The sequence below is a fragment of the Podarcis gaigeae genome (genome assembly GCF_964106915.1).
Source record: "Podarcis gaigeae genome assembly, chromosome: 3".
Taxonomy (NCBI): domain Eukaryota; kingdom Metazoa; phylum Chordata; class Lepidosauria; order Squamata; family Lacertidae; genus Podarcis; species Podarcis gaigeae.
In genome coordinates this window covers 103,255,069-103,281,024 of record NC_139680.1, presented here as the reverse complement: position 1 = coordinate 103,281,024, position 25,956 = coordinate 103,255,069, and the positions used below count along the sequence as shown (strand labels likewise).

Here is a 25,956-nt window from a genome sequence, read left to right as displayed (position 1 = left end):
GAGAGCCAGACCAGGACTGAGGAGACACAGATCCAATTCCCCTCGCAGCCACAAAGCTCCCTGGGTGACTTTGAGCCAAGCACTTTCTCTCTACGTAACCTGAAGCATGTATTATCCTTGGAAGAAGGGTGGCCTGTTGGATTTTTGGTGCCAGCTGACCAGAGCTGTTGCCAGCCGCCTAGTAGAAAGCCAAACAGCCTGGGCTGCTCTAGTAGATTTAACACTGATTTATTGTTCAGCTAGAAAAGCTTTTCATGGCAATGAGACCAAACATTCTCACCTGCTAATTCCTGCAGCCCAAGACACGGTGACAGAAGTCAGCTCCAGCAACCCTGGAGGGAAAGTGGTTGAAAAACACACCACTGAAGACACATGCAGAATTGCCAAATCACCGGGAAAAGAATTAAGCCAGCCTTTTCCTATGCATTCTGCAGCCTTTTTATCTACAGAAATCTCTGGTATGGATATAAATGTTATCACCATCTTCTGCAAGATGCTGCTAGAAGCACAGGTGCAGTCGTCAGCTGGGAAGCTGGCAACCTTGCACTTGGGCAAGGATTCGAAGCAGGAGTATAGGTTCAGGGACAAAACAGCCCCTTATTTCTGCAGCAGTAGGATCAGCCATCTGCAACAAGTTCTGTAAAATGGCTGTGCAATTTGGCTGGGGCTTCAGCCTGTAGACAGCCTGGGCTTGTCACTTGTTTCTAGGCTGCATATTCCCCCTTGCCCCGGAAGACAACCCTAAGCAAAATTAAGTCCCAATCCATGGGGCAGGGCAATAAAACCTATGGAGCATATTGGTCCCCATCTAGGATTTTTTGACCTCGCCTGCATGCCCAGGTTAGGTCATTTGTCTGGGGCAGAAACTAATCATTTTAAGTTCAATCTTCCAGAAGAAAAGCGTTATTGGCAGGAGAAGGTCTGTGGGCTGTGATTCTGGCCTCAACAGTTGCTGATATGCATTGACTAAAGTTTAACTTTGGGGGCAAGAAGTGGTGGATAACCATAATATATTTAATTTCTAGCCTGCTTCCTTGCAGCAGCACTAAAGGTGACTCATCAACTGCTAAGAGTTGTTGCGTTAAACATTCTCCTGCTCCATGGCACTGCCCTCGCCATTTCCCTGGGACAGAGAAAGTGAAAGGTCCTTTGGCTCAAGCGAAAGGTCCTTTGGCTCAAGCGAAAGGTCCTTTGGCTCAAGCGAAAGGTCCTTTGGCTCAGCCCCTACCAGTGAGGGCCAGATGCACGATCGACATCTCAAAGTCCACACGGACGACGGCATGAAAAGTCATGGCTTCCTGCTCTTGTGGAGCAGAAGAGTTGTAGGGGATCCCTCCTGCGGCACCTTGACGCCTACGAGCAAGCGAGGGCCTTGGCAAAGATGAATTTCGAAGACCTCTTGTGTGAGGCTGGGGGCTTTGGCAAATTCCAGATCCTCACTTTGCTCCTGCTCTGCCTCCCGAGGCTCTTCCTCCCTCTGCATTTCCTCCTGCACAACTTCCTGGCGGCCACCCCGGCTCATCGCTGCGCCATCCTGCATCAGGACCGCTTTGCCAACCTCACCGAGGCAGAGGTGCTGCTCATCAGCATCCCGAGGGATTCGGAAGAAGCCTTCAGCTCCTGTGAGATGTTTTCAGAGCCTCAGTTCCACCTCCTGCTCAACTCCTCCCAAGCGTTGACCAATGCCACATCTGTACAGAGCTGCCAGAATGGGTGGGTTTATAACCGGTCCCAGTTCACTTCCACCATAGCTACCCAGGTAAGCCTAGCATCTTCCTGTATGTTTGGGGACCATCTGAAAGGGCAAACAAGTGCAAAAGAATGGGCTCTTTTGGAATTGAGCAGAGAGAAATATGTACTTGGCCATAAGGCTCATTATTGCCTGGTCTCAGTCTAATCTACTTCATAGGGTTATTGTGAGGGACAGAAGACCACCTTGAGCTCCCTGGAGAAAAATGCAATAAATAAATACATTACAGTTGTTACTCTCCCTTTCTCTGCCACTTTGAGAGTGCTCTGGGCAGTGAGCGTATGTTTCTGAGGGGATTATTTGTTTACTATTTATCACCATGATCATTATTTATTTCCTTTATCAGTTGCTTTATACATTATAAAAAAATATCAAAGTGACTAAATCATAACAAATAAAAGCAAATTTAAAACTACGGGGAAATGTAACACCGCGATCAGTACAAAATGCTCATCCAGTAAAATATCCATAAGAACAAGTCCTCCTCACTCACTAAAGCAGTGGTTCTCAGACTTCCCCCCCTGGGTCACACTTTCAGAATAAAAATTTGGTCGTGCCACAGCAGTTTTATTTATTGATAAGAAATACATCGGAAAACGAAAGGAAACCTGCAGCAGCGCTTGTTTTGTAACATAGAACACAACTACTTTATAATATGATTGTGGGGCATCCAGAAAGTATAAAATAACGCAGGACATGGATCTTTCCCAAAATATAATACAGTCATACCTCAGGTTAATTGTGCTTCAGGTCGAGCGTTTTCAAGTTACGCTCTGCGGCGACCCGGAAGTAACGGAGCACGTTACTTCCGGGTTTCACCGCTCGCGCATGCGCAGATGCTCAAAATGACGTCACACACATGCGCGGAAGTGGTAAAATGTGACTCGTGCATGTGCAGATGTTCTACTCAGGATGTGAACGGGGCTCCAGAACGGATCCCGTCCGTATCCAGAGGTATCACTGAACTGACTGTCCTTGAATCTTCCTGCCACAGTTGCAGGGCCGTCCTAAGCATATCCGGCACCGTGGGGCAAAGATCCCTCCACCGCCCCCTCCCTTTCCCAAAATTTAGAACTTGGGGCCCAACTTGCGGATCACCTCGTTGCTCCAGGAGCCGCTGCCCACAGAAGACGCCTCTGATGTGGACACGGTGCAGCTGGCCAGACCGCTGGAACCCAGTGCTCGCTTGCGAGGCTCCGGGGTGCCTCCTCCTGTCTGACAACAACAGCCCGCTGCCGGTGCTGCCAAGCGGCCTGAGGGCCTGAGGAGCAGGAGGCAGTTGCCACACCGCCGCCTATGCCCCAGGGAGTCATGGTGGTGGTGGTGTGGCGGGAATTACTGCCATCCACATTTTCCAGCACATTAACTTGGTGCTATGTCACCCCGGAACACCTCAGCTGACCCATGAAGCTGTTCGAGCGTTAATGTTTGATCATTAGATGACAAACTTCTATCCTGGCATCTAGAGTCAGGTAGGTAGCCGTGTTGGTCTGACGCAGTCAAAACATATAAAAATTGCCCAATAGCACCATAGAGACCAACTAAGTTTGTTCTTGGTATAAGCTGGATAATTTTTATTTTATTTTTTTATATATATATATTTTCATATATAATATTTTATTGTTTTATCCAAGAAAAAGGTTACATAAAGAAAAACACAAAGTAATATAAATGTACAAAAAACATCTGAATACATTAAAAGCAAGCAATTGACATATAAGAATAAAAAGAAAAAAGGAAAAAAACCAAAAAGAAAAGAAAAGAGTTAAAACACTAAGAGAAAATTCAAAAAGTTAAAAAAGAAAATCCCTCTCTTTGCTTTCTTACCATTCATAAACCTATTTTCTTGACTTCCTCACACTCCCATTTCTTGTATTCCAATTTGAAATTAATTAGCAAATTCCTTCTTATTAATTTTATCCTTAATTATCTTTCTTCACGTATTATTTGTTCCTAATTTTCATCTACTATCTATCCCTTCTTTCATATTCTTATTTTACCTTTTTTACTAGAACCCATTCATTTCATTTCAATGTCATCAACATTCAGAAATTTTACAATGTTTTTGTAAATAGATTTTAAATTTCTTCCAGTCTTCCTCCAACAACTCTTCTCCCTGATCTCGGATTCTGCCTGTCATTATTTTTTTATATATTTCTATCCTGGCAGTTCATCTGCAACATAGGAAGTCTGAGGGAAAGAATAACAAAGAAAACAAAGGAATGTTCTCAATGATGTAATCCTGGTCAACTGGGCCCTTACTCGTGGAGTAAGTCCCATTGAGTTTATTAGTGCTTACTTCCAAGGAAGTGGGTGTAGCCTGGTTGTAGCCTATATTATGTAACCTTTAGCTGTCATTCAAAAGCATCCCTAAAGAAAGGTACTCACATATTTAAAATGTTCAAAATTGAATTTATACTTAAGAATGAAGTACATGCAGTTGACACCTGGGTAGTCATAGCTCTAGCTTATTTGGTAGATATTATTTAATTGGGAAAGTCCTGATTTGAATCAGCTTGATAGATTGAACCTTTATTGCAGTGTTCAGAATGCATCATTCAAAAGCCTCAGTGGGAAGCTATGTGTCTGAATTCAAAATCAAAATCTACTGAATAATAATAATAATAATAATCCATTATCTTAGTACTCTTGGCAGCTTCCAACAGAATATAAAAACACATTAAAACATCAAACATTAAAAACGTCCCTATACAGGACATAGATTTAATAGGCTGTTTTCCCCACACCCCATCCCATTGGTCTGGCTTGCAGGGGCTGATGGGAGTTGTAGTTCAGCAACACCTGGAGGGCCAAAGATTCCACACACCTGGCAAAGGCAATTCAATATCGCTCTTCCATACTGTACCTAATGTAGTTAGGGGAATTGCTGCGGTTTTGATTAATAAAGCAGATCTATTTGAAATTAACCCTGTGTTAATGTTCCAAAATCCTTGCCTGTGTATTTAAGGCACACAGGAGCCCTGCTGGGGGAAAATGGTGGCAACCCTGAGTCAAGCTGCCTATAGGTTTTCTAAATGCTTCTCTGGGTTCTTTGTTCTAGTGGGACTTGGTCTGTGAGCAAAAAGAGCTGAATCACGCCACAGCCACCTTCTTCTTCATTGGCGTCATGCTTGGAGCTCTGATCTTTGGCTACCTGTCAGACAGGTAATTTTCTCACGCTTCTTCCTTATTGAAACCTTTTGTTCACACGACAAACACCTTTATCTGCCCAATTTGATTGCCACACTTTGTGGCAGTCTTCCCTATCAGGATGCCTTCCAGATATTTGGACTCCAACTCCCATCAGTCCCAGCTAGCATGACCAATAGCCAGGGATGATGGGATTTGTAGTCCATCAACATCTGGATAGCATCAGGTGAGGGAAGCTCTGGTCTAAAGAACTTCCCATAAGTGAGATAGGGCAGGGTTGGCATACTAGGAATTTAGGAAGGAGTCTTTATTCTCAACCAAACCACTCAGTTATTAAATCATAGAAGTGTAGAGTTGGAAGGGACAACAAGGGTGATCTAGTCCAACCCCCGGCAATGCAGGAATCTTTTGCCCGATGTGGGGCTCAAACCCACGACCCTGAGATCATTGGTCTGATGCTCTATTAGATGAGCTATCCCTTCAAATGATTAAGATCTTCTTGTCTTTAAACGTTTCAAATACTTTTTATTATTATTTAGTCATTTGTATCGCTTTGCTGCTTTGTCGTCCGTTGCCCTGGGCTCCTTTGCAAAGGAAGGGAAGTCTAGAACCTTAAATAGTACAAAATAAGAACAACAGCTCCTCTGTATTTTCCACACGGAGTAGCAGTGACTCTACAGGCTATCAGGAAAGCAAGCCAAGTGCTCTGGTGGCACATGGCAGGAACCCGAGATCACAATGGTCTCCTTTGCCATGTAGTTGACATTTTTTCTCTGTGGTGTTGTGGCAGGTTCGGCCGGAAGACCATGCTCCTGGTGTCTTACATGTGCACCCTGATTTGTGGGATGGTGAGTTCTGCATCTGTTACATACAGTATGCTGGCGGTCATGAGGACCTTGACAGGAATGTCTATCTGCGGCCTCTCTCTCATCGTCGTGCCTCTGGGTAAGCACAACAAGAGTTCCAAGACTGAGAAGTCTTTTATAACATTTTAACTAGGATTTATATATTGTAATGTTTGAAGTATGAATTTGGAATTACTCATTATGAAAAGTATTTTTTCTTTTCACTCTTTTTTTGTTGTTTCTTTTATTTATCGTCTTTCTTCTTTTCTAGTCTGCATTCTGGAAAATTGTATAGATAAATGTCTTTATGTATGGTTGTGTATTGTTTCTATTTCTTTTCATTTACCGGTACTTTTGTAACGTCTAATAAACTTTAATAAAAAATTATTTTTTAAAAAAAAAGACTAAGAAGCTGTAGCCGTAGAGTTGGGAACCTTTGCGGAAAATATGTGCAGGAATCAAGTATATCCCAAACGCCCATGATTTCACCTTGTAAGCTTGTAATTCTGGGTTCTAGCACAGAACCGGGTGTGTTAGGAATCTCTACTTTTTTCTGTAGCAAAAAGCAAAAGCAAAAAAAGGTTGCAGTCCTCATGATTTGGAAATGTAGGGGCCTGAACAAAGGAAACAATGGAAAGGATTTTGATAGCCTCTCCCCTTTCCCTGTGGTGCAACAGCACATATGTGAAAAAAATAAGTTGAACAAGGACATGCTGAATCACCATGTGTAGTTTCAGGAGACACATTCAGAATCAGGTCCTGCCTGACCCAAAGCTTGGCTGAGGTGGGGTAGCACTGTGGTGGACCTTGGGGTCTCAAATTTCAGCAGTGCCCTTGTGATGCCAAAATCCGAGGGAGGGGGGCACTCCTCAACTTCCAGTTTGCCTGCAGCGCCCCCTGCAGAACCCCCAAGGCTCTGCGCCCATGGGTGCAACCAAACCAGTTGCACTCCCCTAAATCTGCCTCTGTCAGGGGTAAAAGGACTCAGTTCTACTGCCAATGAAAACAACATTCTGGGCCAGAGGCAATGTGTTCCTTGATCCCGTGTCTGCCCCCTCAGCCACTATATTCTGCCTGCTTCCAGTTGGTGCACCTCAGTGTATATGCAGAGAGAGCGAGTGGTGGACCTACATTTTTGAAACTCGAACTGTTTTGGGGTTCCAACCAACGAGTCTAGGTATCCACAGTTATCTTCTCCGATATGCTTGTTGCATAACAGATCACCATACCTTTACAACTGTTACAACATCTGTGCTACTGACTCTCAAACTTGTTGAAATATATATAACAATCAATCAATTTGAGTTGCACAACTCAAATTGGGTCTACTAGACCCAAATTTGTTAAGCGATGTGGACTAAAGTCATGTCTGGTGCCCCTCCAGGATTAAGGGCCCTGAAACTTAAGCTTCATTAGTTTCATAGTAGATCTGCATCTAACATCTATCTATATCTATCTATCCATCTATCATCTATCTATCTATCTATCTATCATCTATCTATCTATCTATCTATCTATCTATCTATCTATATCTATCTATCTATCTATCTCTATCTATCTATCATCTATCTATCTATCTATCTATCTATCTATCTATCATCTATCTATCATCTATCTATCTATGTATCTCTATCTATCTATATCTATCTATCTATCTATCTATCTATCTATCTATCTATCTATCTATCATCTATCATCTATCATCTATCATCTATCATCTATCATCTATCATCTATCTATCTCTATCATCTATCTATATCTATCTATCTATCTATCTATCTATCTATCTATCTATCTATCATCTATCTATCTATCTATCTATCTATCATCTATCTATCTATCATCTATCTATTATCTATCTATCTATCTATCTATCTATCTATCTATCTATCTATCTCTATCTATCTATCATCTATCTATCTATCATCTATCTATCTATCTATTATCTATCTATCTATCATCTATCTATCTATCTATCATCTATCTATATCTATCTATCTATCTATCTATCTATCTATCTATCTATCTATCTATCTATCTATCTATCTATCTATCATCTATCATCTATCTATCTCTATCATCTATCTATATCTATCTATCTATCTATCTATCTATCTATCTATCTATCTATCTATCTATCTCTATCTATCATCATCATCTATCTATCTATCATCTATCTCTATCTATATCATCTATCTATCTATCTATCTATCTATCTATCTATCTATCTATCTAATTATTCCCTTCATATTATTTCACTTCCTGAAAATGTAAAATTGAACCATGGTGAAAATGTATTTCTTTTGTCCAAAATAAACAGTCACCAACCTTAAAATCACAAAACGCTTGGAGAGATAAATGGGGGCAAAATGGAAAGAGTACTGGAGCCAGTCATACTTGTAAGTGGGGGGCACTTTGCAAATTGGGCACCTCTGTCCCATTTGGTCTATATTGTATTCGGCTCTCCCCTGTATTACAGATCGACACTGCACATGTAGTGGGCACCAACAGAGCTGTCCTTGCAGCTGCTATGTGCACCACAAGGTTAAAGTCCTTAAAAAGAGACTAGCTTAGAAGCGGTGCAAAAGCCGGTCTCCACCAGAAAGCAAAGACACTGCAGCTGACTGGGCCTCTTTTAGTGAGCATTGCTGCTTGACTCCAAACATAGGCGATGGTTAGATGAAGGCTTGCAAACAATGGGTCTGGGCAGTAAGATCTAGGTCTGTTCTGTTTGGGCTCTCACAATCAAGTGTGTTTGTGTGTGCCTGTTTGTGTACTAAACTCCATTTCTATGTTCCAGGCATGGAATGGGTAGACATCCAGCACCGCACCGTTTCTGGGATCATGACCAGCATCTTCTGGAGCCTGGGGAATATGCTTCTCGCTCTGATCGCTTACCTGGTGCGAGACTGGCGTTGGCTGCTCTTTGCTGCTACTTTGCCATGTGCAGTGGGGCTGGTCTCTGTATGGTGGGTGAAACTAACCCTGCATGATGGCTTGTGGTCCTGCCTTTCCTCAAGGGCATCTTCTTCACAGAACCAGCTGGCAACCTAGCTAGGCACACTGACGGGCTTCAGGGATACTATGCATGCTTTGTTCAGTTGGCTGGTTGCAACGGTCTCCTTTGTTTTTAGCACTTGTGTGATTTATATGAGTTTGTTTTCATAGAATCATAGAGTTGGAAGAGACCACAAGGGCCATCGAGTCCAACCCCCCTGCCAAGCAGGAAACACCATCAGAGCACTCCTGACATATGGTTGTCAAGCCTCTGCTTAAAGACCTCCAAAGAAGGAGACTCCACCACACTCCTTGGCAGCAAATTCCACTGTCAGGAAGTTCTTCCTAATGCTTAGGTGGAATCTTCTTCCTTGTAGTTTGGATCCATTGCTCCGTGTCCGCTTCTCTGGAGCAGCAGAAAACAACCTTTCTCCCTCCTCTATGTGACATCCTTTTATATATTTGAACATGGCTATCATATCACCCCTTAACCTCTTCTTCTCCAGGCTAAACATGCCCAGCTCCCTTAGCCGTTCCTCATAAGGCATTGTTTCCAGGCCTTTGACCATTTTGGTTGTCCTCCTCTGGACACGTTCCAGTTTGTCAGTGTCCTTCTTGAACTGTGGTGCCCAGAACTGGACACAGTACTCCAGGTGAGGTCTGACCAGAGCAGAATACAGTGGCACTATTATTTCCCTTGATCAAGATGCTATACTCCTATTGATGCAGCCCAGAATTGCATTGGCTTTTTTAGCTGCCGCGTCACACTTTGTGTTTTAATTTGCAACCTGCTCTGTTGTGGGCCCCTCCAGACATCATTTTATTATTGTGCATTCATTATGATTTGTGCCAATACTATTTGAGCCTGCAAAAGTCTTGGGGCAGGCCTATGGCATCCATTCCACTCAGTGCGTATCCCATAGCAGGCTTCCTCAACCTCGGCCCTCCAGATGTTTTTGGCCTGCAACTCCCATGATCCCTAGCTAGTAGGACCAGTGGTCAGGGATGATAGGAATTGTAGTCTCAAAACATCTGGAGGGCCGAGGTTGAGGAAGCCTGCCCCATAGCTTCCTGCTGAACTCTTGTTGCTCTACAGTCTGGCCTTATCCAAACTAACCTTTCACTCCTCTCTTTCCAGGCAGAGATCTGTGCTTAAATGTTCCTTGTCCAAACAGGTCCCCCCCCCCATTTTTTGTGCCCCAAGCATTCCCCACGAAACCCCACTTTTTAAAGCTGAAACAGAGCAAACACCAATTTGGCTTTTCTGACATTTTCCCCCTGACGGAGCTTTAAAGAGAGGGCTTTAGTGGAGAAAGCTCCAGAGGAAAGCAAAAACAAAGGAGCTCAGAAACGGAGATTTATACAGTCATACCTCGGGTTACAGACGCTTCAGGTTACGTTCTTTCAGGTTATGGACTGCCGAAACCCAGAAGTACTGGAATGGGTTACTTCTGGGTTTTGGGAGCTGTGCATGCACAGAAGCACTAAATCATGCTTTGCGCATGCGCAGAAGCGCTGAATTGCAACCTGTGCGTGCGCAGACGCGCAGCTGTGGGTTGCGAACGTTGCGGGTTGCGAATGTGCATCCCGCACGGATCACGTTCGCAACCCGAGCGTCCACTGTATTGTGGACCATGCCTGCAGGGGCGGAGAAAGGGGGGTGCGGTGGGTGTGGTTCGCCCCGGGTGTCACCACTGAGGAGGGTGACAAAATGCCGGGCGGCACTCACCGCAGGGCCTGCAGCGCGTCCAAGTCGTGCGTCTCTCCTGGGAAAGACACAGTGGCTTGGGCGCATGCAGGCTCCGCGCTGCCCAAACGGTCCGCCCACTGCCTCCCCCCCCAGCTGTAGTGCGGCTGAGTGGGAGGAGGCAGGCAGACTCTGGGGCTCCCAAGGTGTGCCCCGCCCCTATGGGCAGCTTGCCCCACCATTGGGCATGCCGCCCCTGGCGCCCAAGTGGCTTCCTCCATCGCTGCATGCCTGGAAAGAGTGGAGGAATGGTCAGCTTGGATAAACCATCAGGATAGCAATAGGATCATGGGATTGTGGAATTGGGAGAGCCCCAAGGGGTCATCTAACCGAACATCATTCATGGTTTATCAGGAATGAGGCATTTGCTGGTCAATGCTGCCTGGCTACTCCCACTTTGTTCCTCCTTTGGCTTAAGTAGCTTCAGCAAACCAGGAAACCCTGGTTTCCTATTAACAACTCAACCTGTTGTTGTTGGCATCTGTCTGCCTTGAGAGAAAATGGAGTGTGCCTCAAGGGGTGAAGTCAAACTGCTGCGTTAGCAGCACTGAAGTGACCTCTTTGGGGCGCAAGCCTGGGCAGTGTGTATAGAGGTCCTGGGCTGCCAGCATCGTAGCATGGGTTGTCAGCACCCGGGACAAGGCAAGTAATTTGCGCCCCCTAACCCGGGGCAAGGCAAGTAATTTGCGCCCCTAACCCCTAACCTGCCGCTGCTGCCAGCTTCTTCTTGCTGCTGCCTGGGCTGCTGCCATGGGGCTCTGCTACAGCCTGCGCCCGAGGCTCTTCGGCGACTCCGGAGGCGGCGAGCGCGAACCCCAGATGTTGCGCCCGGTGCAGCCGGCCCCCCTGCACCCCCCACGCTACGCCACTGTGGGCTGCCCGGATGACAAGACCCCCACTTGGCCTTGCTGGTGTGGTCCAAAGGAAAGCAGAGCAATATGTTGGCACCAGCCTGGGCTGCAGGAGTTGCTGGAAGGAGGCGTACAAGGCGACATCCAATTCTTCACACGCACCCCAAAAGTGTACATATATTTATACTAGGGGAAAGTGTGTATACACAAAAGCATAATTATCTTTGGGGGAAATCGCCTGTCAAAATGTGTCTTATGCAAAACTGGGTAGAAAATGTGAATATTAGAAGACATGCCTAAGGAAATATGTGATTTTTGTGTACAGTGTGTGGATTTTATACAGAAATGACGTGAACTGAATTTGGGATTGGCAAAAGCAGAAAGCAGAAGGGACAAGTTTAACCTTCTCATTTGTGAAGAAATGGATAGCGTGTTAATGCTCATGATTTTTAATTAACTTTCCCACCAGAATACGTAACAGTGGATGCATGCACAACATACATTTTATAGCACCCCTGCAAAGGATTCTGGGGACTGTAGTTTGCTAAGGTGTTTGGGATTGCAGCTCTGTTAAGGGTAAACTACAGTCCCCAGAATACTTTGGGGCAGTAATGTGTTCTAAATGTTTGGTATTCATGCAGCCAGTGCCTGTGAAAAGGACATCAAGGGGTCTCGCCTCTTTGACTCGTGCACTTTGCATCCAACAGAGACACCAGTACACATTAATAGAAGGGTGTCAATCTATGTTAATCTGTGTCCAGCATGTTTGATATAAATGAAATGAGCCATCAGACACCTGGAGCCAAATGCTAAATCCACACACATTGGCATCTTGTATAAGTAATAGTTCACCAAGTTGTTCCTTCGCCAAGAGCTAAATGTTCAGGCTGAACTAGAACCTGGGTGACAGGCAGAGAGACGGTCTGTTTCAGAACTCCACCTTCCCACTCCTAGAACTGAGAAACTAACAATTGTCATACCTCCTCATGCTGTTTACATGTTTTGGACGCACAAGATTCTGGGATCTTTCAAGCACAAACCACACATTATATGCCAATGTGTGTGGCTAACTCCCCCCCTCTTTTTTTAGTGAAAAGCATCCTTAGTAATAATAATAATAATAATAATAATAATAATAATAATAATAATAATAATAAATTATTTTATTTATACCCCGCCCTCCCCAGCCAAGACCGGGCTCAGGGCGGCTTACATCAGGTATAAAACAATTTATTAAAATACAATTTAAAAACAAGATTAAAATACATTAAAATGCAGCCTCATTTCAGTAGAAACTCAAATAAAAAACTTTTTAGGGATGAAAACGTCAAATCTTCACCACGGCCAACTATCTAGGCTGGTCCTACGTGGGCCAGAAAAAAGCCAAGGAAGTCCCCAAATAGGAGTTCCATCACAGAAGGAGAAAGGAAAAAGGAAAGAGGATCAAGTTGATTCCAAGCCAAAGGCCAGGCGGAACAACTCTGTCTTACAGGCCCTATAACCTTTGACTAATGGAGGTGCCCTAGGCCCCACGCTCAAGGTGTTGGTAAAGGTAAAGGTAAAGGTACCCCTGCCCGTACGGGCCAGTCTTGACAGACTCTGGGGTTGTGCGCCCATCTCACTTAAGAGGCCAGGGGCCAGCGCTGTCCGGAGACACTTCCAGGTCACGTGGCCAGCGTGACAAAGCTGCATCGGGTGAGCCAGAGCTGCACACGGAAACGCCGTTTACCTTCCCGCTGGTAAGCGGTCCCTATTTATCTACTTGCACCCGGAGGTGCTTTCGAACTGCTAGGTTGGCAGGCGCTGGGACCGAGCAGCGGGAGCGCACCCCGCCGCAGGGATTCGAACCGCCGACCTTTCAATCGGCAAGTCCTAGGCGCTGAGGCTTTAACCCACCGCGCCACCTGTACTAACATATAAAGCCCTATGCAGCTGAGGAAAATGTTACTTGAGAAACCACCTTATGCCTGATTAACCCAGCAGATCACTGTGGAATAGCATTCCTGCTGAGATACCACAGGTGCCCATTACCTGCACCTTCCAGAAGCAATTGAAGATTATTTTTTTTGTTCTGACAGGCTTCCCCAGCTGTATAAACGGGTCTTTGCCACATGAGCCCACTTGTTAAGGTTTCAGACTTGTTTTTAAATGTATTTGATATTTTTTGCGTTGTTAAGCGTTTTTAATTATGTGTAAATTACCTTGAGATGGCAGTTTAGAAGATGGTTAATGGAACAGCTCCCTCTGAGCTTCCTTTCTTGGAGGTTTTTAAGCAGAGGTGAGGTGTCCGCCTGTCATCGATGCTTTAGCTGAGATTTCTGCACTGCAAGCCGTTGGGCTAGATGGCTTGGGGTCCCAAATCTACCATTCTAGGATTCTAGGATTATAATAATAATAAGACCAATAAATCGGCTAACCCTAAGCAGACCCTTACTCCCTTCACAGAGCTACAATTCCCAGAGTGGTTTAACAACTGGTCCCCTTTCCCAAGGAACTCTGGGAACTGTAGCATCTTGTGAAGGGAAATATTGGTCTCCTAACAACTCTCAACACAATTAACAATCTATCGTTCCCAGGATTCTTTGGGGGAAGCCACGGCCGTTTAAAGTGGAATTATACTGCTTTCAACGTATTGCCTTAGGGGTTTTCAAAATCAGCTGGAGGATGTGAGCAATGTATCAGACAACCTGATTATTTTCTCTTTTAACAGGTGGCTCCCAGAATCTGCCAGGTGGTTGCTGGCCAAAGGGAAACTGAAGGAAGCTCGTGGGCATTTGCAGGCTTGTGCCAAAATGAACGGACGAAAGGAGTTTGCTGCCAAGATAAACCTTGAGGTGAAATGGGGCAGGGCTTTTATTTATTTTTTTCATCCGGAACTCACCGGAACTCAGTCCTGGCTGCTCTCAGGCGGGCGCCATTGCCATTCTAAGAGAACAAGGGAAGTGTTTATGAAGAGTTCCAGAACCCCCTTTTCTAGAAAAATAGCACTGAGTAGGGGCATTAGGAACTAATAATGCAGAAAACACCCCCCCCCATACAGTGGTACCTCGGGTTAAGACCTTAATTTGTTCTGGAGGTCCGTTCTTAACCTGAAACTGTTCTTAACCTGAGGTACCACTTTAGCTAATGGGACCTCCCGCTGCTCAATTTCTGTTCTCATCCTGAAGCAAAGTTCTTAACCTGAGGTATTATTTCTGAGTTAGCGGAGTCAGTAACCTGAAACATCTGTAACCCGAGGTACCACTGTACCACCAAGTGCTACTGCCATGGAAAATGCCACAGACTGCAACACAGAACAGCGGTGAGGGCTGCCTGCCCAGTGTCTGCTTTTCGGATATCGCAAATCATGACGTATGTGCGTGAGTGCACTATGCGAAAATCACGATGCAGGAAAAACTGTGAAGCCAGCCCGGGCCTCTGCATAGCACCATCCTTATTTCAGCCATCGTGATAATATCAGCATATCATAATGTTTAGCTAGTGATTTATCGCGATGTTGAAAACCAGATATAGTAGGGTTGCTACAAAGTTGTTCAGCCTTGCTTTGCACCCACAATTTTCACCTTCACCCTCATTCTCAGGGTGCCTCCTCCCTCCCTTTTTCAGTGCATTAGGATCCATTTGCAAATTTTTATCCTACAAGACTGAATGACGTTTTCTTACATTTGTGCCTTATACTATCAATGCGGACTCCGTTGGTTTTTAAGGATGTGCATATTACGAGCTGCCTTGTGGGAGGGCGCCTTCGTGGGTAGAAAGATAGGAGTAAACCAGTATAAATAAAACAAACCCCGAGCAATTAAAACCTGTTTAAAAATTGAAAATCCTGCTACAGAAATGGTTTGAACCAAAGACCTGAAGAATATGAATAATATCTGACATTTGCGTGCTCTCTCCCCCCCCCTCTCTCTCTCTCTCTCTCACACACACACACACACAGAGACACACACAAATATATATATATTAAAATGTGGGGCTTTCTGACCCACTTTTGTTTCTGTTTTTACTTTCTCCTGTTGCAACAGGGTTTACTAGTGGAGGCAGAATGAGAGACAATTCTCCACTGAGTTCTCTGCTGTTGCTCATGCAAGCCAATAGTGAATTCTGATTTTTTTAAAAAAAAATTGTGTCAGTGGAAGATTTCTTCATGGCTAATTGCCACTGGGGGTGGTTTTTCTGAGGGTGTCATGGTGCTACAACAGCCCCAGAAAACCCCCACTGCTTGGGGCGGGGGAACCCCATTGGTGACAATGGAAAGCTTTGTTCCATGCCTAATAGCCTGGTGGAGCCAGGATGGGAGACAGCAGACCAGATGGTCTACCATGAGGAAGTCCTCCACTCCTGAACTGACCTCAGCTTCCCTTCTTCAGATGCTGAGCAAGACAGCAGCCGCGGTAGAGCAGAAGCTAGATGGGAATTATTCTTACGTGAGCATCTTCCGAACACCGATGCTGAGGAAAATCTCCTTTTGCATGGGGGCCGTGTGGTGAGATAACTCTTTCTCGCTTCCTCCTCACCTCACCCATGGGTTAATGTCCTCTCTGGGCCTGAGTCTGGGGTTCCTCTGCCCATCTCTTTATCTGCCTCCCCTTCAGGTTTGGGGTGGCCTTTTCCTACTATGGCATGAGCTTGAACATCAGTGGCTTCGGCCTGAGCATGTACATGACGCAGTTTGTCTTTGGGGCCATTGAGATCCCTGCCAAACTCATTGTGTACCTCGTGGTGAATCGATTTGGACGGAAGCAGAGCCAGGCCTGGTCCCTCATCCTAGCTGGGTTATGCATAGGAGTCAACATTGTCGTCCCAAGGTGTAAGTAGCTTGGCTTTATTCTTATTGCCTCTTGTTGTTGTTGTTGTTTTCCTTTTAAAACGTTGTTCAAGCCAAGAAAACGGATGCAAATGATCATGCTGCAGCTTCCTTGTCCTTCTGAGGGGGCTCAGAAAGAATGGCTGGGAAGCTGCCCCACTTGCTTCTCAGGACCCCTAGGCAGCTGCCTCACTCTGCCTACCAATAGGGCCGGCTCCAAGTTGCTATCCTGCCATTGCCAGGCGGCCAAGTTGTATTTGTCGTTACATGGGGGAACAGGAGGACAGCCCTGCTGCCTGGCCTAGCAAATGAAGTCTCTACGTTGCAGCCAAATCGCTTCACTAAATCAGATTCTGAGCATGCAAAAAGGGTGCGTTACGGGATGAAACTACAATCCTCACCCCTCCGAGCTGTCCATGGGACAATCTGTACTGGATTGGCTTTCACTTGCTCATGGGTGGCACGGCCAGCTTTGGCGTCTTTCTTGAGGGTAGGAGTACTGAATTCAGCCCCTGCATCCTCCTGACCAGATGATGGGTATTGAGGCCAGGTGAGAGTTGCTTGTGCAGCTGTGCCATCAGGGACATCAACAAAGCAGTGGCTTTTCAGGATCCATTACAACGTTGCAGGAGGTGCTTGCGACAGCATGGCAACATGCTCAGGATTGTTAGCACTGATTTTTCCTGTTGCACATTCAAACGTTTTCCTTTTAGTAGCTCCTTTCACCTTTTCCAACTGCTTCTCCTCCCAGCACTGGGGATTTTGCGTTCTGTGGTTGCCATCATAGGCAAAGGATTCTCTGAAGCTGCTTTCACCACCGTCTTCTTGTATTCCTCGGAACTCTACCCCACTGTCCTCAGGTAAGGAGGAGCTCCTGTCTGAGCTCACAAATAACACTGCTGGAAGCCTGTGTGTGGCCGGGACCTTCTTATGCATGCCCCTCCATCCTTCAGGCTGTGCAAACACCAAATAAATACAGTCCAATCATTGGCTTTTCTCAAACGATTTACCAAAAACTACAGCTGCGATGATCAATTGACTTATTCAGGGATAGCCAATGCGGTGAGTGAGTTGAGGGGACCAGAGTGTCACACAATATTCCAAGTGTAGTCAGACCATAGATATGTATTATGCTATTATGAAGGAGCCACATCAGGAAGAATTGAACATATTTTTGCAACAGGAGCGGGAAACCAAATACACACACACACACACACACACACACACACACACACACACACAGAGTTAAATAATTTGGTTTGATTTGTTAAAATTTGGAAAACTAAGAAAATTCAAAATTAAAATTAAATAGGTACCATATTGGCCTGAATATAAGCCACACTTTCCCCAAAAATTCCAATTGTGAAAAGTTAAACTGCAGCTTATATTTGCGACCTTACGCTGCTGGCAAAGTGGTGCGGCTCCCAGGAAGCCGCTTGGGAGCCCGGGGCTCCCAAGCCTCCCCCAAGCCACTGAATTTTTTTTTTTTTTTTTTTTGTAATATTTTTATTGAGTTTAAGAAATACAGAAAAAAGAATAAAGGATAGATGTAAGAAAATAGAATAGAAGAATAACAAATTTCCATGTTCTTTTTTCATCAAATCTAAAGGACTTCCCCACATCCTCCGAACCCTGCATTCTCTGTCAAATAAAACATCAGCAATTTGTTAACTTGTTTCAAAACTTATTGTATCTTCCATTTTATCATGTTCCCTGATTTCAATTTTACTGTAACCCAATTCTTGTATGCTTTGTATTAAACACAATAAAGTTATTTCATTATTTTACCTCTAAATTCTTGTGTCTTAATTTTCATTTCATTAACTTACATTTGCTGAAGCTAGAGTTTCCTAAAGGGTGCATTTTTTTTTTTTAACATTCATACAGCTTATGGTGTTTTTTCAAATAGTCCTTAAACTTTTTCCAGTCCTCCTCGATTGTTTCTTCTCCCAAGTCTCGGATTCTGCCAGTCATTTCGGCCAATTCCATATAGTCCATCAACTGCGATTGCCATTCCTCCAGCGTGGGTAAATCTTGTGTCTTCCAATATTTTGCAATCAGGATCCTTGCTGCTGTGGTAGCATACATGAAAAAGGTTCTATCTTTCTTAAGCACTCTCTGGTCCACCATGCCCAGCAGGAAGGCCTCTGGTTTCTTAGGTAAGGTAAATCTAAGTACCTTTTTTAGTTCATTATGAATCATCTCCCAAAAGGCCTTCACTTTCGGGCAAGTCCACCAGAGATGAAAGAATGTCCCTTCCGCCTCTCTGCATTTCCAACATTTATTGTCGGACAGATGGTATATCTTAGCTAGCTTGACTGGGGTCATGTACCACCGGTATACCATTTTCATAATATTTTCCTTCAAGGCAGTGCATGCCGTAAATTTCAAACCGGTGTTCCATAACCTTTCCCAGTCTACAAACATAATGTTGTGCCCCACATCCTGTGCCCATTTTATCATGGCGGATTTGACTGTCTCATCCTGTGTATTCCACTTAAGCAGCAAGTTATACATTCTCGAAAGTAGTTTATTTTTTGGCTCTAACAATTCAGTCTCTAGTTTCGATTTTTCCACCTGGAATCCAACCTTTTTATCTATTTTAAAGACCTCCTGAATTTGCGCATAGTGCAACCAATCTCGCACCTTGGTTTTCAGTTTTTCCAAGCTCAGCAACCTCCAATTGTCTCCAATTTTTTCGATTATTTCCCAATATTTAGGCCAGTGGGCCTCCATGTTAAGTCTCTTACGTGCCTTGGCCTCCACCGGTGAGAGCCACCTCGGAGTCTTACTCTCCAATAAGTCTTTATATTTTGTCCAGACCATCAAAATTGCTCTTCTGACAATATGGTTTTTAAACAATTTGTGCACTTTAACCTTGTCATACCACAAATATGCATGCCACCCAAACGCATTATCAAACCCTTCCAGATCTAGGACATCAGTGTTCTCCAATAAAATCCAATCTTTCAACCAGCAGAAGGCTGCAGATTCATAATATAACCTCAAGTCTGGCAGGGCAAATCCCCCTCTTTCTTTCACATCAGTTAATATTTTAAACTTTATTCGGGGCTTTTTGCCCTGCCAAACAAACTTAGATATATCCTTCTGCCACTTTCCAAAACATTCCACCTTGTCCACGATCTGTAGGGCCTGAAACAAAAATAACATTTTCGGCAATACATTCATCTTTACAGCAGCTATTCGGCCTAACAAGGAAAGTTTCAATCTTGACCATGTTTCCAAATCTCTTTTGATTTCTGACCAACATTTCTCATAGTTATCTTTAAATAAATTCAGATTTTTGGAGGTCAGAAACACCCCTAGGTATTTTACTTTTTTAACCACATTTAGTTCCGTTTCTTTAGAGAACTCATCTATTTCTGTGACTGTCAAATTTTTTGCTAAAACTTTAGTTTTTTGCTTATTTAACTTAAACCCCGCCACCCGACCAAAGTCAGAAATTAATTCTAACACTCTTTTAGTACTAGAGACTGGTTCCTGTAATGTTAATACCAGGTCATCTGCAAACGCTTTCAATTTATATTGTTTCACTCCGACCTCAATTCCCTGAACCAACCGGTCCTTTCTAATCATGTTTAGCAACACCTCCAGAACTGAGATGAACAATAGGGGGGATAGGGGGCACCCCTGACGTGTCCCTTTTTCAATTTTAAACTCCTCTGTCACCACATTGTTTACTATCAATTTAGCTTTTTGTTCTGAATAGATTGCTTCTATACCATTTTCAAACCCCCGCCCCACTCCCATCCCTTCCAAATTTTTCTTCATGAACATCCAAGAAATATTACCAAAGGCCTTCTCTGCATCAGTAAAGATTAAGACCGCTCTAGTATTAAGATTTGTTTGTAGAAGCTCCAAAATATCAATAATGTTTCTTGTATTGTCAAACAAATGCCTACCAGGGAGAAAGCCAGCCTGGTCCTTATGGATCACTTCATTTAATACTTTTTTAAATCTACTTGCCAGGATATCTGCAAAAATTTTGTAATCCACATTTAGGAGTGAGATGGGGCGGTAGTTCTTAAGCTGAGTCTTTTCAGTTTCTAGTTTAGGTATCAATGTGATGAAAGCTTCTTTCCACGTTTCCGGTGCCTTCCTTCCCTCCATGATCTGGTTACAAACCTCCATCAAGGGTTGTATCAAATAATCCTTTAAAACTTTGTAATATTTGGAGGTTAGACCATCAGGGCCTGGAGACTTGCCTAATTGAAGATTCTGAATGGCACTTTCAATTTCTTGCTGTGTGATGTTGCAATTCAGGGTTGTTCTCATTTCCTGGGGTATTTTTTGTAATCCATTAGTTTTAAGAAATTGATCCACCTCGGAAGCTTTTTGCGGCCCTTGTGAGTAGAGTTCTTTGAAATATCTCTGGAAACACTTTCTAATTTCCTCAGGTTTCTGAACCATTCTCCCTTCAATCTCTAGATTTGTAACTATATTAAGCTTTTGTCTCTTTTTCAACTGCCAGGCTAGCAGTTTCCCACACTTATTCGCTGATTCAAAGGATCTTTGTTTCATTTGTTTAATTTTCCATTCCACCTCTTGATTTATCAATTTCGAGTATTGCGCCTGGAAAAATTTCACTTCTCTTAGCACATCCTTCGACTTAGGCCTAGATCTTAATTTTTTCTCTCCTTCTCTTATTTTCTCCAATATCTTCTCCTTCTTTTCATTCCAGAGCCTTTTCTTAATCGTGTTTTGTTGTATTAGAAACCCTCTCATGACTGCCTTGCTTGCGTCCCAGATTGTTCTTTTTTCCACGTTGGTATTCAAATTTATCTCAAAATAGTCCTTTAAAGTTTTTTGGGCCTTCTTAACAATCTCCTGATCTCTTAATATAGTGTCATTCATTTTCCATCTAAAGGATCCGGTTGTATTTAGTCTCAGTTCCACTTTCAAAGCATTATGGTCGGAGCAAGTTTTTGGGCAGATTTCCACTTTTCTAGTCTTAGGTGCCAGTCCTCTAGTTGTCCATATTTGGTCGATTCGTGTGCATGTCAGATGAGCTTCAGAAAAGAAAGTGCCTTCTTTCCCTAGAGGGTTCTTAACCCTCCATATGTCAATTAAGTCCATATTGTCAGTCATTTCAAAAAAGGTTTTAGGTAGTCTGCCATCTTTCAATATGTTGGCACTTTGTGATTTATCCATGTTTACAGACACAACCCCATTCATATCACCCAACATAATGATATTATTGTAGTCCAAATAATCCAACATAGTCTCATGCAGCTTCCTGAAAAATTCCGATTTTCCCTCATTTGGAGCGTATATTCCTAATATCAAAAATTTTTCTCCTTGTGTCTGTATTTCAATCGCCAAAATTCGGCCATGTTCATCTTTAAATAAAAATTTCGGTGACAGGCTCTCTTTTGCATATATCACCACTCCTCTTTTCTTAACTTTATCCGAAGAAATAAATTCTTGGCCTAGTCTTTTATTAATTAGCACTTTTCTATGGAGCCTTGTCACATGTGTTTCTTGTAGGCAAATAACGTCCAATTGTTCCTTTTTCAAAATGTGAAAAACTTTTCTTCTTTTTTCCGGGGAGTTTCCGCCGTTTATGTTCCAACTAAGAAGCTGCAGAGACATCCTGATTCAATTGATAAGTCCTACAATGGGGTGTCTAAGTTTCCCTCCGATCCCGGAGGTGGTAGTACTGGTCCAGATCCAGGTGGTGTGTCTTTTGAAGGTGGTCCCGGTGGTGGTGGAGGCCAAGTAGCTGCAGCTCCTTTTTGCAGGTCCTCCTCGTGGTCGTATAGGAACTTCTGCTGGTCTTCAGGTGATTTAATTTTTATTTTCCTTCCTTTGTAAGTAAATGAAAGTCCTTGTGGAAACTCCCACCTATAAGGAATTCCGTTGTGTCTCAGCAATTTAGTCAAGTCTGTATAGGTAGTCCTAAGTTCCAAGAGATATTTGGGTATATCTCTGTAAATTTCAGCCTTTTTGCCTTCTATCTCCAAAGATTTCTTGAAATGTAGGCCTAATATCTTATCCCTCTCTTCTCTTGATCTCAGAACAACTAAGCAGTCTCTGGACTTGTCTTTCTTTACAGATCTTCCCAGTCTAAAGGCTGTCACAATTTTAAAGTCCTTTTCTTCCTCAATTCCCCAGAATTTGGAGAACAAAAGTGTCAAAAATCCCTCTAGGTTGTCTTTCTCCAGTTCCGGGATAGCCCTTATCCTGAGATTACTTTCTTTACTTTTCAATTCTACCAATGACAGGTAGGCTTGTTGTTCCCCTACCTGTCTTTTCAGAGGCCTTACTTCCCCTTTAATTTCATCAACCTTTATATTCGCCTGTTCTGCTTTTTGGTTGGCTTCCACAGCTAAGTTGTAGTTTTCAGCCGTAGCTCCTTGCAGTTTTTCAATCGCCTGGGTGTGCTGCGAAACCTGTTCAGTTAATCTGCCAATAGAAGATGTAGCTTGGTCAATTTTTGATGTTTGATTATCCACTTTTTGATTTAAAACTGCCAGTTGTTCCAAAATCTGTTTCAAAACTGTTTCAGATCCTCCAGTTGCCATATCTTCTGTAGCAGGCTGTACAAATTCCACCTCCTGTGCGTCAGCACAGTTGGGACGGATGATCTGCGATGATGAGTTAAGGTTGTTTGCATAAGTTGCCCAGATTTTTTCTCTTTTTCTTTATCTTTGGCTTTAGCTGCTCTTGTTCTCCCTGAGCCGCTCATTCCACACCTGCCTCTGTTCAAGGTCAAATGATCTTTTGTCCCATGAGAAAGGCGAGTCCAAAGTATAAACAATTAAACCACAAAGAATTTCAATAAAGTTCAATTCCCAGGCCACTATACTTCCACAATCCTCTAGGGGGAGTATTTCAGAATTTCAAAGAAGGAAGGAACTATTTTCTGCCATTGAAGTTCCTATATTCCCCATGTTAAATTTTTGTAATTCCAATGCACAAAAGGAAGGTTTCCAGAGCTTCCAGTTTCTTAGAGTCCAGCCACAAGGTGTCAAAGGAGGTCCCAGCAACAATGTTAAACATTAATATCTCAGTCCATGCAACAGTTTAAATCTCTGCTACAATGTCGTCAGTTTGACAGCAGTTTGACAGTTCTCTTCTATACACTGGCAGCCCGATGACGGGGTTACCCCTTTTAATTCCGTTTAGCTCAAAAATAGGGAGACAATTCCAAAAGGCAAAAGTCCATAAATTTCACAATTCTTTTCCCTTTTCTCCTCAAAGATACACAGTCTATCAATGCACTCTTTCTTTCACTTTACAGTCCCTTTTAAGCACTTCAGCTCGCTTCAGAGCCCTTGCTTTGGTCTAATTAGCAGAGTCGGAAGGCGGACTTCCTGTTACTCGCCTCCCGTTTTCAGCCGAATTTCTCCAATTTGGTTAAAAATTTAAACCCCTTACTCACGGGTATGTTGCTCCAATTTCGATATTTTCAAGAAGAAAGGTCGGCGCTCATCAGCAGCAGCAGCGCGGCTTTGCATCCATGAAAAGAGCGATGAACTCACAGCGCCGCTCCCCCTTTCACGTTCCGGAGCCTCTTACGAGGCTCCTTCTCCGCTTCTGGGGGGGCTCAAGGCGCCCGCCGAGTCCCACGGCCGCAGGCTCGCTCTGCCTGCGGTTTTTCTTGATGGGTCTCCGCTTTGCCATAGCGGACGACCCTTTTTCGCGGAGCCCCTCTTCACAGCGCGAAGAGGACCGCCATTGCTGTTTCGCGCCGCCTCCGGAAGTCCCAAGCCACTGAATTTAAAGGTGTGGCTTATTTGCAGGTGCAGCTTATATTCTGGCCAGTACAGTATTATGCCATTATGATATCAGCAGTTCTATTTTCAATAGGGCACTAAGCTAGCAAGGCTTAGACACTTACAAATCACCTCAGCCATTATTATTATTATTATTATTATTATTATTATTATTATTATTATTCGTAACTGAATTTGTTAGTTGCTTTCTCTTGCCCAGGGCAACCCAAAGAGAGACTTACAACCAAACAAACGAATGCATGGGAGATGCGGGGTGGGTTCCGGGGGCGGGGGAGAGATCCACCATAACATGCATTCCCCTTTCCGACTCACCTGGATTCCCATTCTGGGCTCCAGCTCCAAAAAGAGCCAGCAGCCTCCCAAGGAGCCCTGGGCGCCATTTTGCCAAAGGTCTCCTCCAGTTGTCCTTAGACATGCCAGCTACCACTTTCCCGACCGATAAGCTGAGAATGGAATCGTCCACCCAAGACATCCCATGCCCAGCCCCTCTTTGGAGGACTCAAGCCTTATGGAATGCCTCTCCTCTTTGCTTCCAGGCAGAATGGGCAAGGGTACTGCGCCTTCATGGCACGCCTGGGTGGCTCGGTGGCTCCTCTCGTCTTCATGCTAGACAGCCTATGGAAGCTTCTGCCCCAAGTGATCTACTGCATCATGGCCGTGCTCTGCGGCTCAGCAGCCTTCTTCCTCCCTGAGACGTTAAACACGGAGCTGCCGGAGACTGTAGAGGATGTTGAAAAGCGAAGGTGAGAGCCGGGGAGAGGCAGAGAGGCAGGAAGTGGTGGTGAGGGACTGGCTGAAAATACACTCTCCAGCATTTCTCTGATGAAAATAGGGACACCCTATTCAATAATAATACAGTGGTACCTCGGTTTTCAAACGCAATTCATTCCGGACGTCCGTTCGTGTTCTGAAACGTTCAAAAACCGAAAACTGAAAACAGAAGCCTCAAAACGGGAGCCTCAATATGGAAAACTCAAAACAGAAGCCGCGTTTCCTGTTCGACCTCTGAGGCACGTTCGAAAACTGAGGCATTTACTTCCAGGTTTTCAGGATTGGATTTCTGAAACGTTTGACTATGGAGACATTTGAAAACCGAGGTACCACGGTAATAACAATAATTTTATTATTTATACCCCTCCCATCTGACCGGGTTCCCCCAGCCACTCTGAGCGACTTCCAACATATATAAAAACGTAATAAAACATTACCCATTTAAAAACCTCTCTATGCCTTCAGATGTCTTCTAACGATTGTATCTTTACTTATCTCCTTGGCTTGGGGACCGTATAACTCTATACCCTCCAACATTTCCCTGATGAAAATAGAGATACCCTAAGGAAAACCAAGACATTCCAAGATCACATCAGAAACCAGGATGGCTTCTGTAAATCCAGGACTGTCCCTCCCTGGAAAATAAGGACACTTGGAGGGTTTGTGGAAACTAACTGGTGGGAGACCCTGCTGTATTTGTGCTAATCCTCCACTTCTCAGCAAACAGCACTGATCTTTTTCTTTGTTGTTTCCCTGTAGCTCAGAAAGGGAGAAACACCTGCGTGGGAAGGTGTCTGAAGTCGTGCCTCTGCAGTCGTTACAGAAGTGACCTGCTGAGGGGCAGCTAGCAATGGGGGAGTTGGGGATTGCAGAAAAGATGATCAAGGGCAACATGGTGCGCAGGCTTAGAGTTTCTAATGCAATAAAGTGAAGGGCGCAATCCGCTTTGGTGTCATTCCTCAGTGTGGAGGTGAGTGGTTGGTGAGATTGCTGATTTCCAGGTCTTGCTCTCGGCTACAGATAGGTAGCCGTGTTGGTCTGCCATAGTCAAAACAAAAAAAATTCCTTCCAGTAGCACCTTAAAGACCAACTAAGTCAGTTCTTGGTATGAGCTTTCGTGTGCATGCACACTTCTTCAGATACCAGGTATCTGAAGAAGTGTGCATGCACACGAAAGCTCATACCAAGAACTGACTTAGTTGGTCTTTAAGGTGCTACTGGAAGGAATTTTTTTTGTTTTGCTCTCGGCTGTTTAATTCATTTGTGGTTTGACTGGAG

The 25,956-nt window shown here is 44.1% G+C and overlaps 1 protein-coding gene across 1 annotated transcript; it reads left to right on the top strand.

The window, feature by feature from the left end:
• Positions 1–1,381: 1,381 nt before the first annotated feature.
• SLC22A7 (solute carrier family 22 member 7) lies at positions 1,382–25,620 on the top strand (the record flags this gene model as incomplete). The annotated part of the gene is made up of 10 exons (XM_083733931.1): positions 1,382–1,759; positions 4,812–4,915; positions 5,691–5,845; positions 8,546–8,714; positions 14,051–14,174; positions 15,711–15,826; positions 15,936–16,150; positions 16,899–17,007; positions 24,444–24,650; positions 25,438–25,620. 10 exons carry the CDS (start codon positions 1,382–1,384, stop codon positions 25,505–25,507), a joined length of 1,647 nt encoding a protein of 548 aa, XP_083590057.1. The 3' UTR covers positions 25,508–25,620.
• Positions 25,621–25,956: the final 336 nt, after the last annotated feature.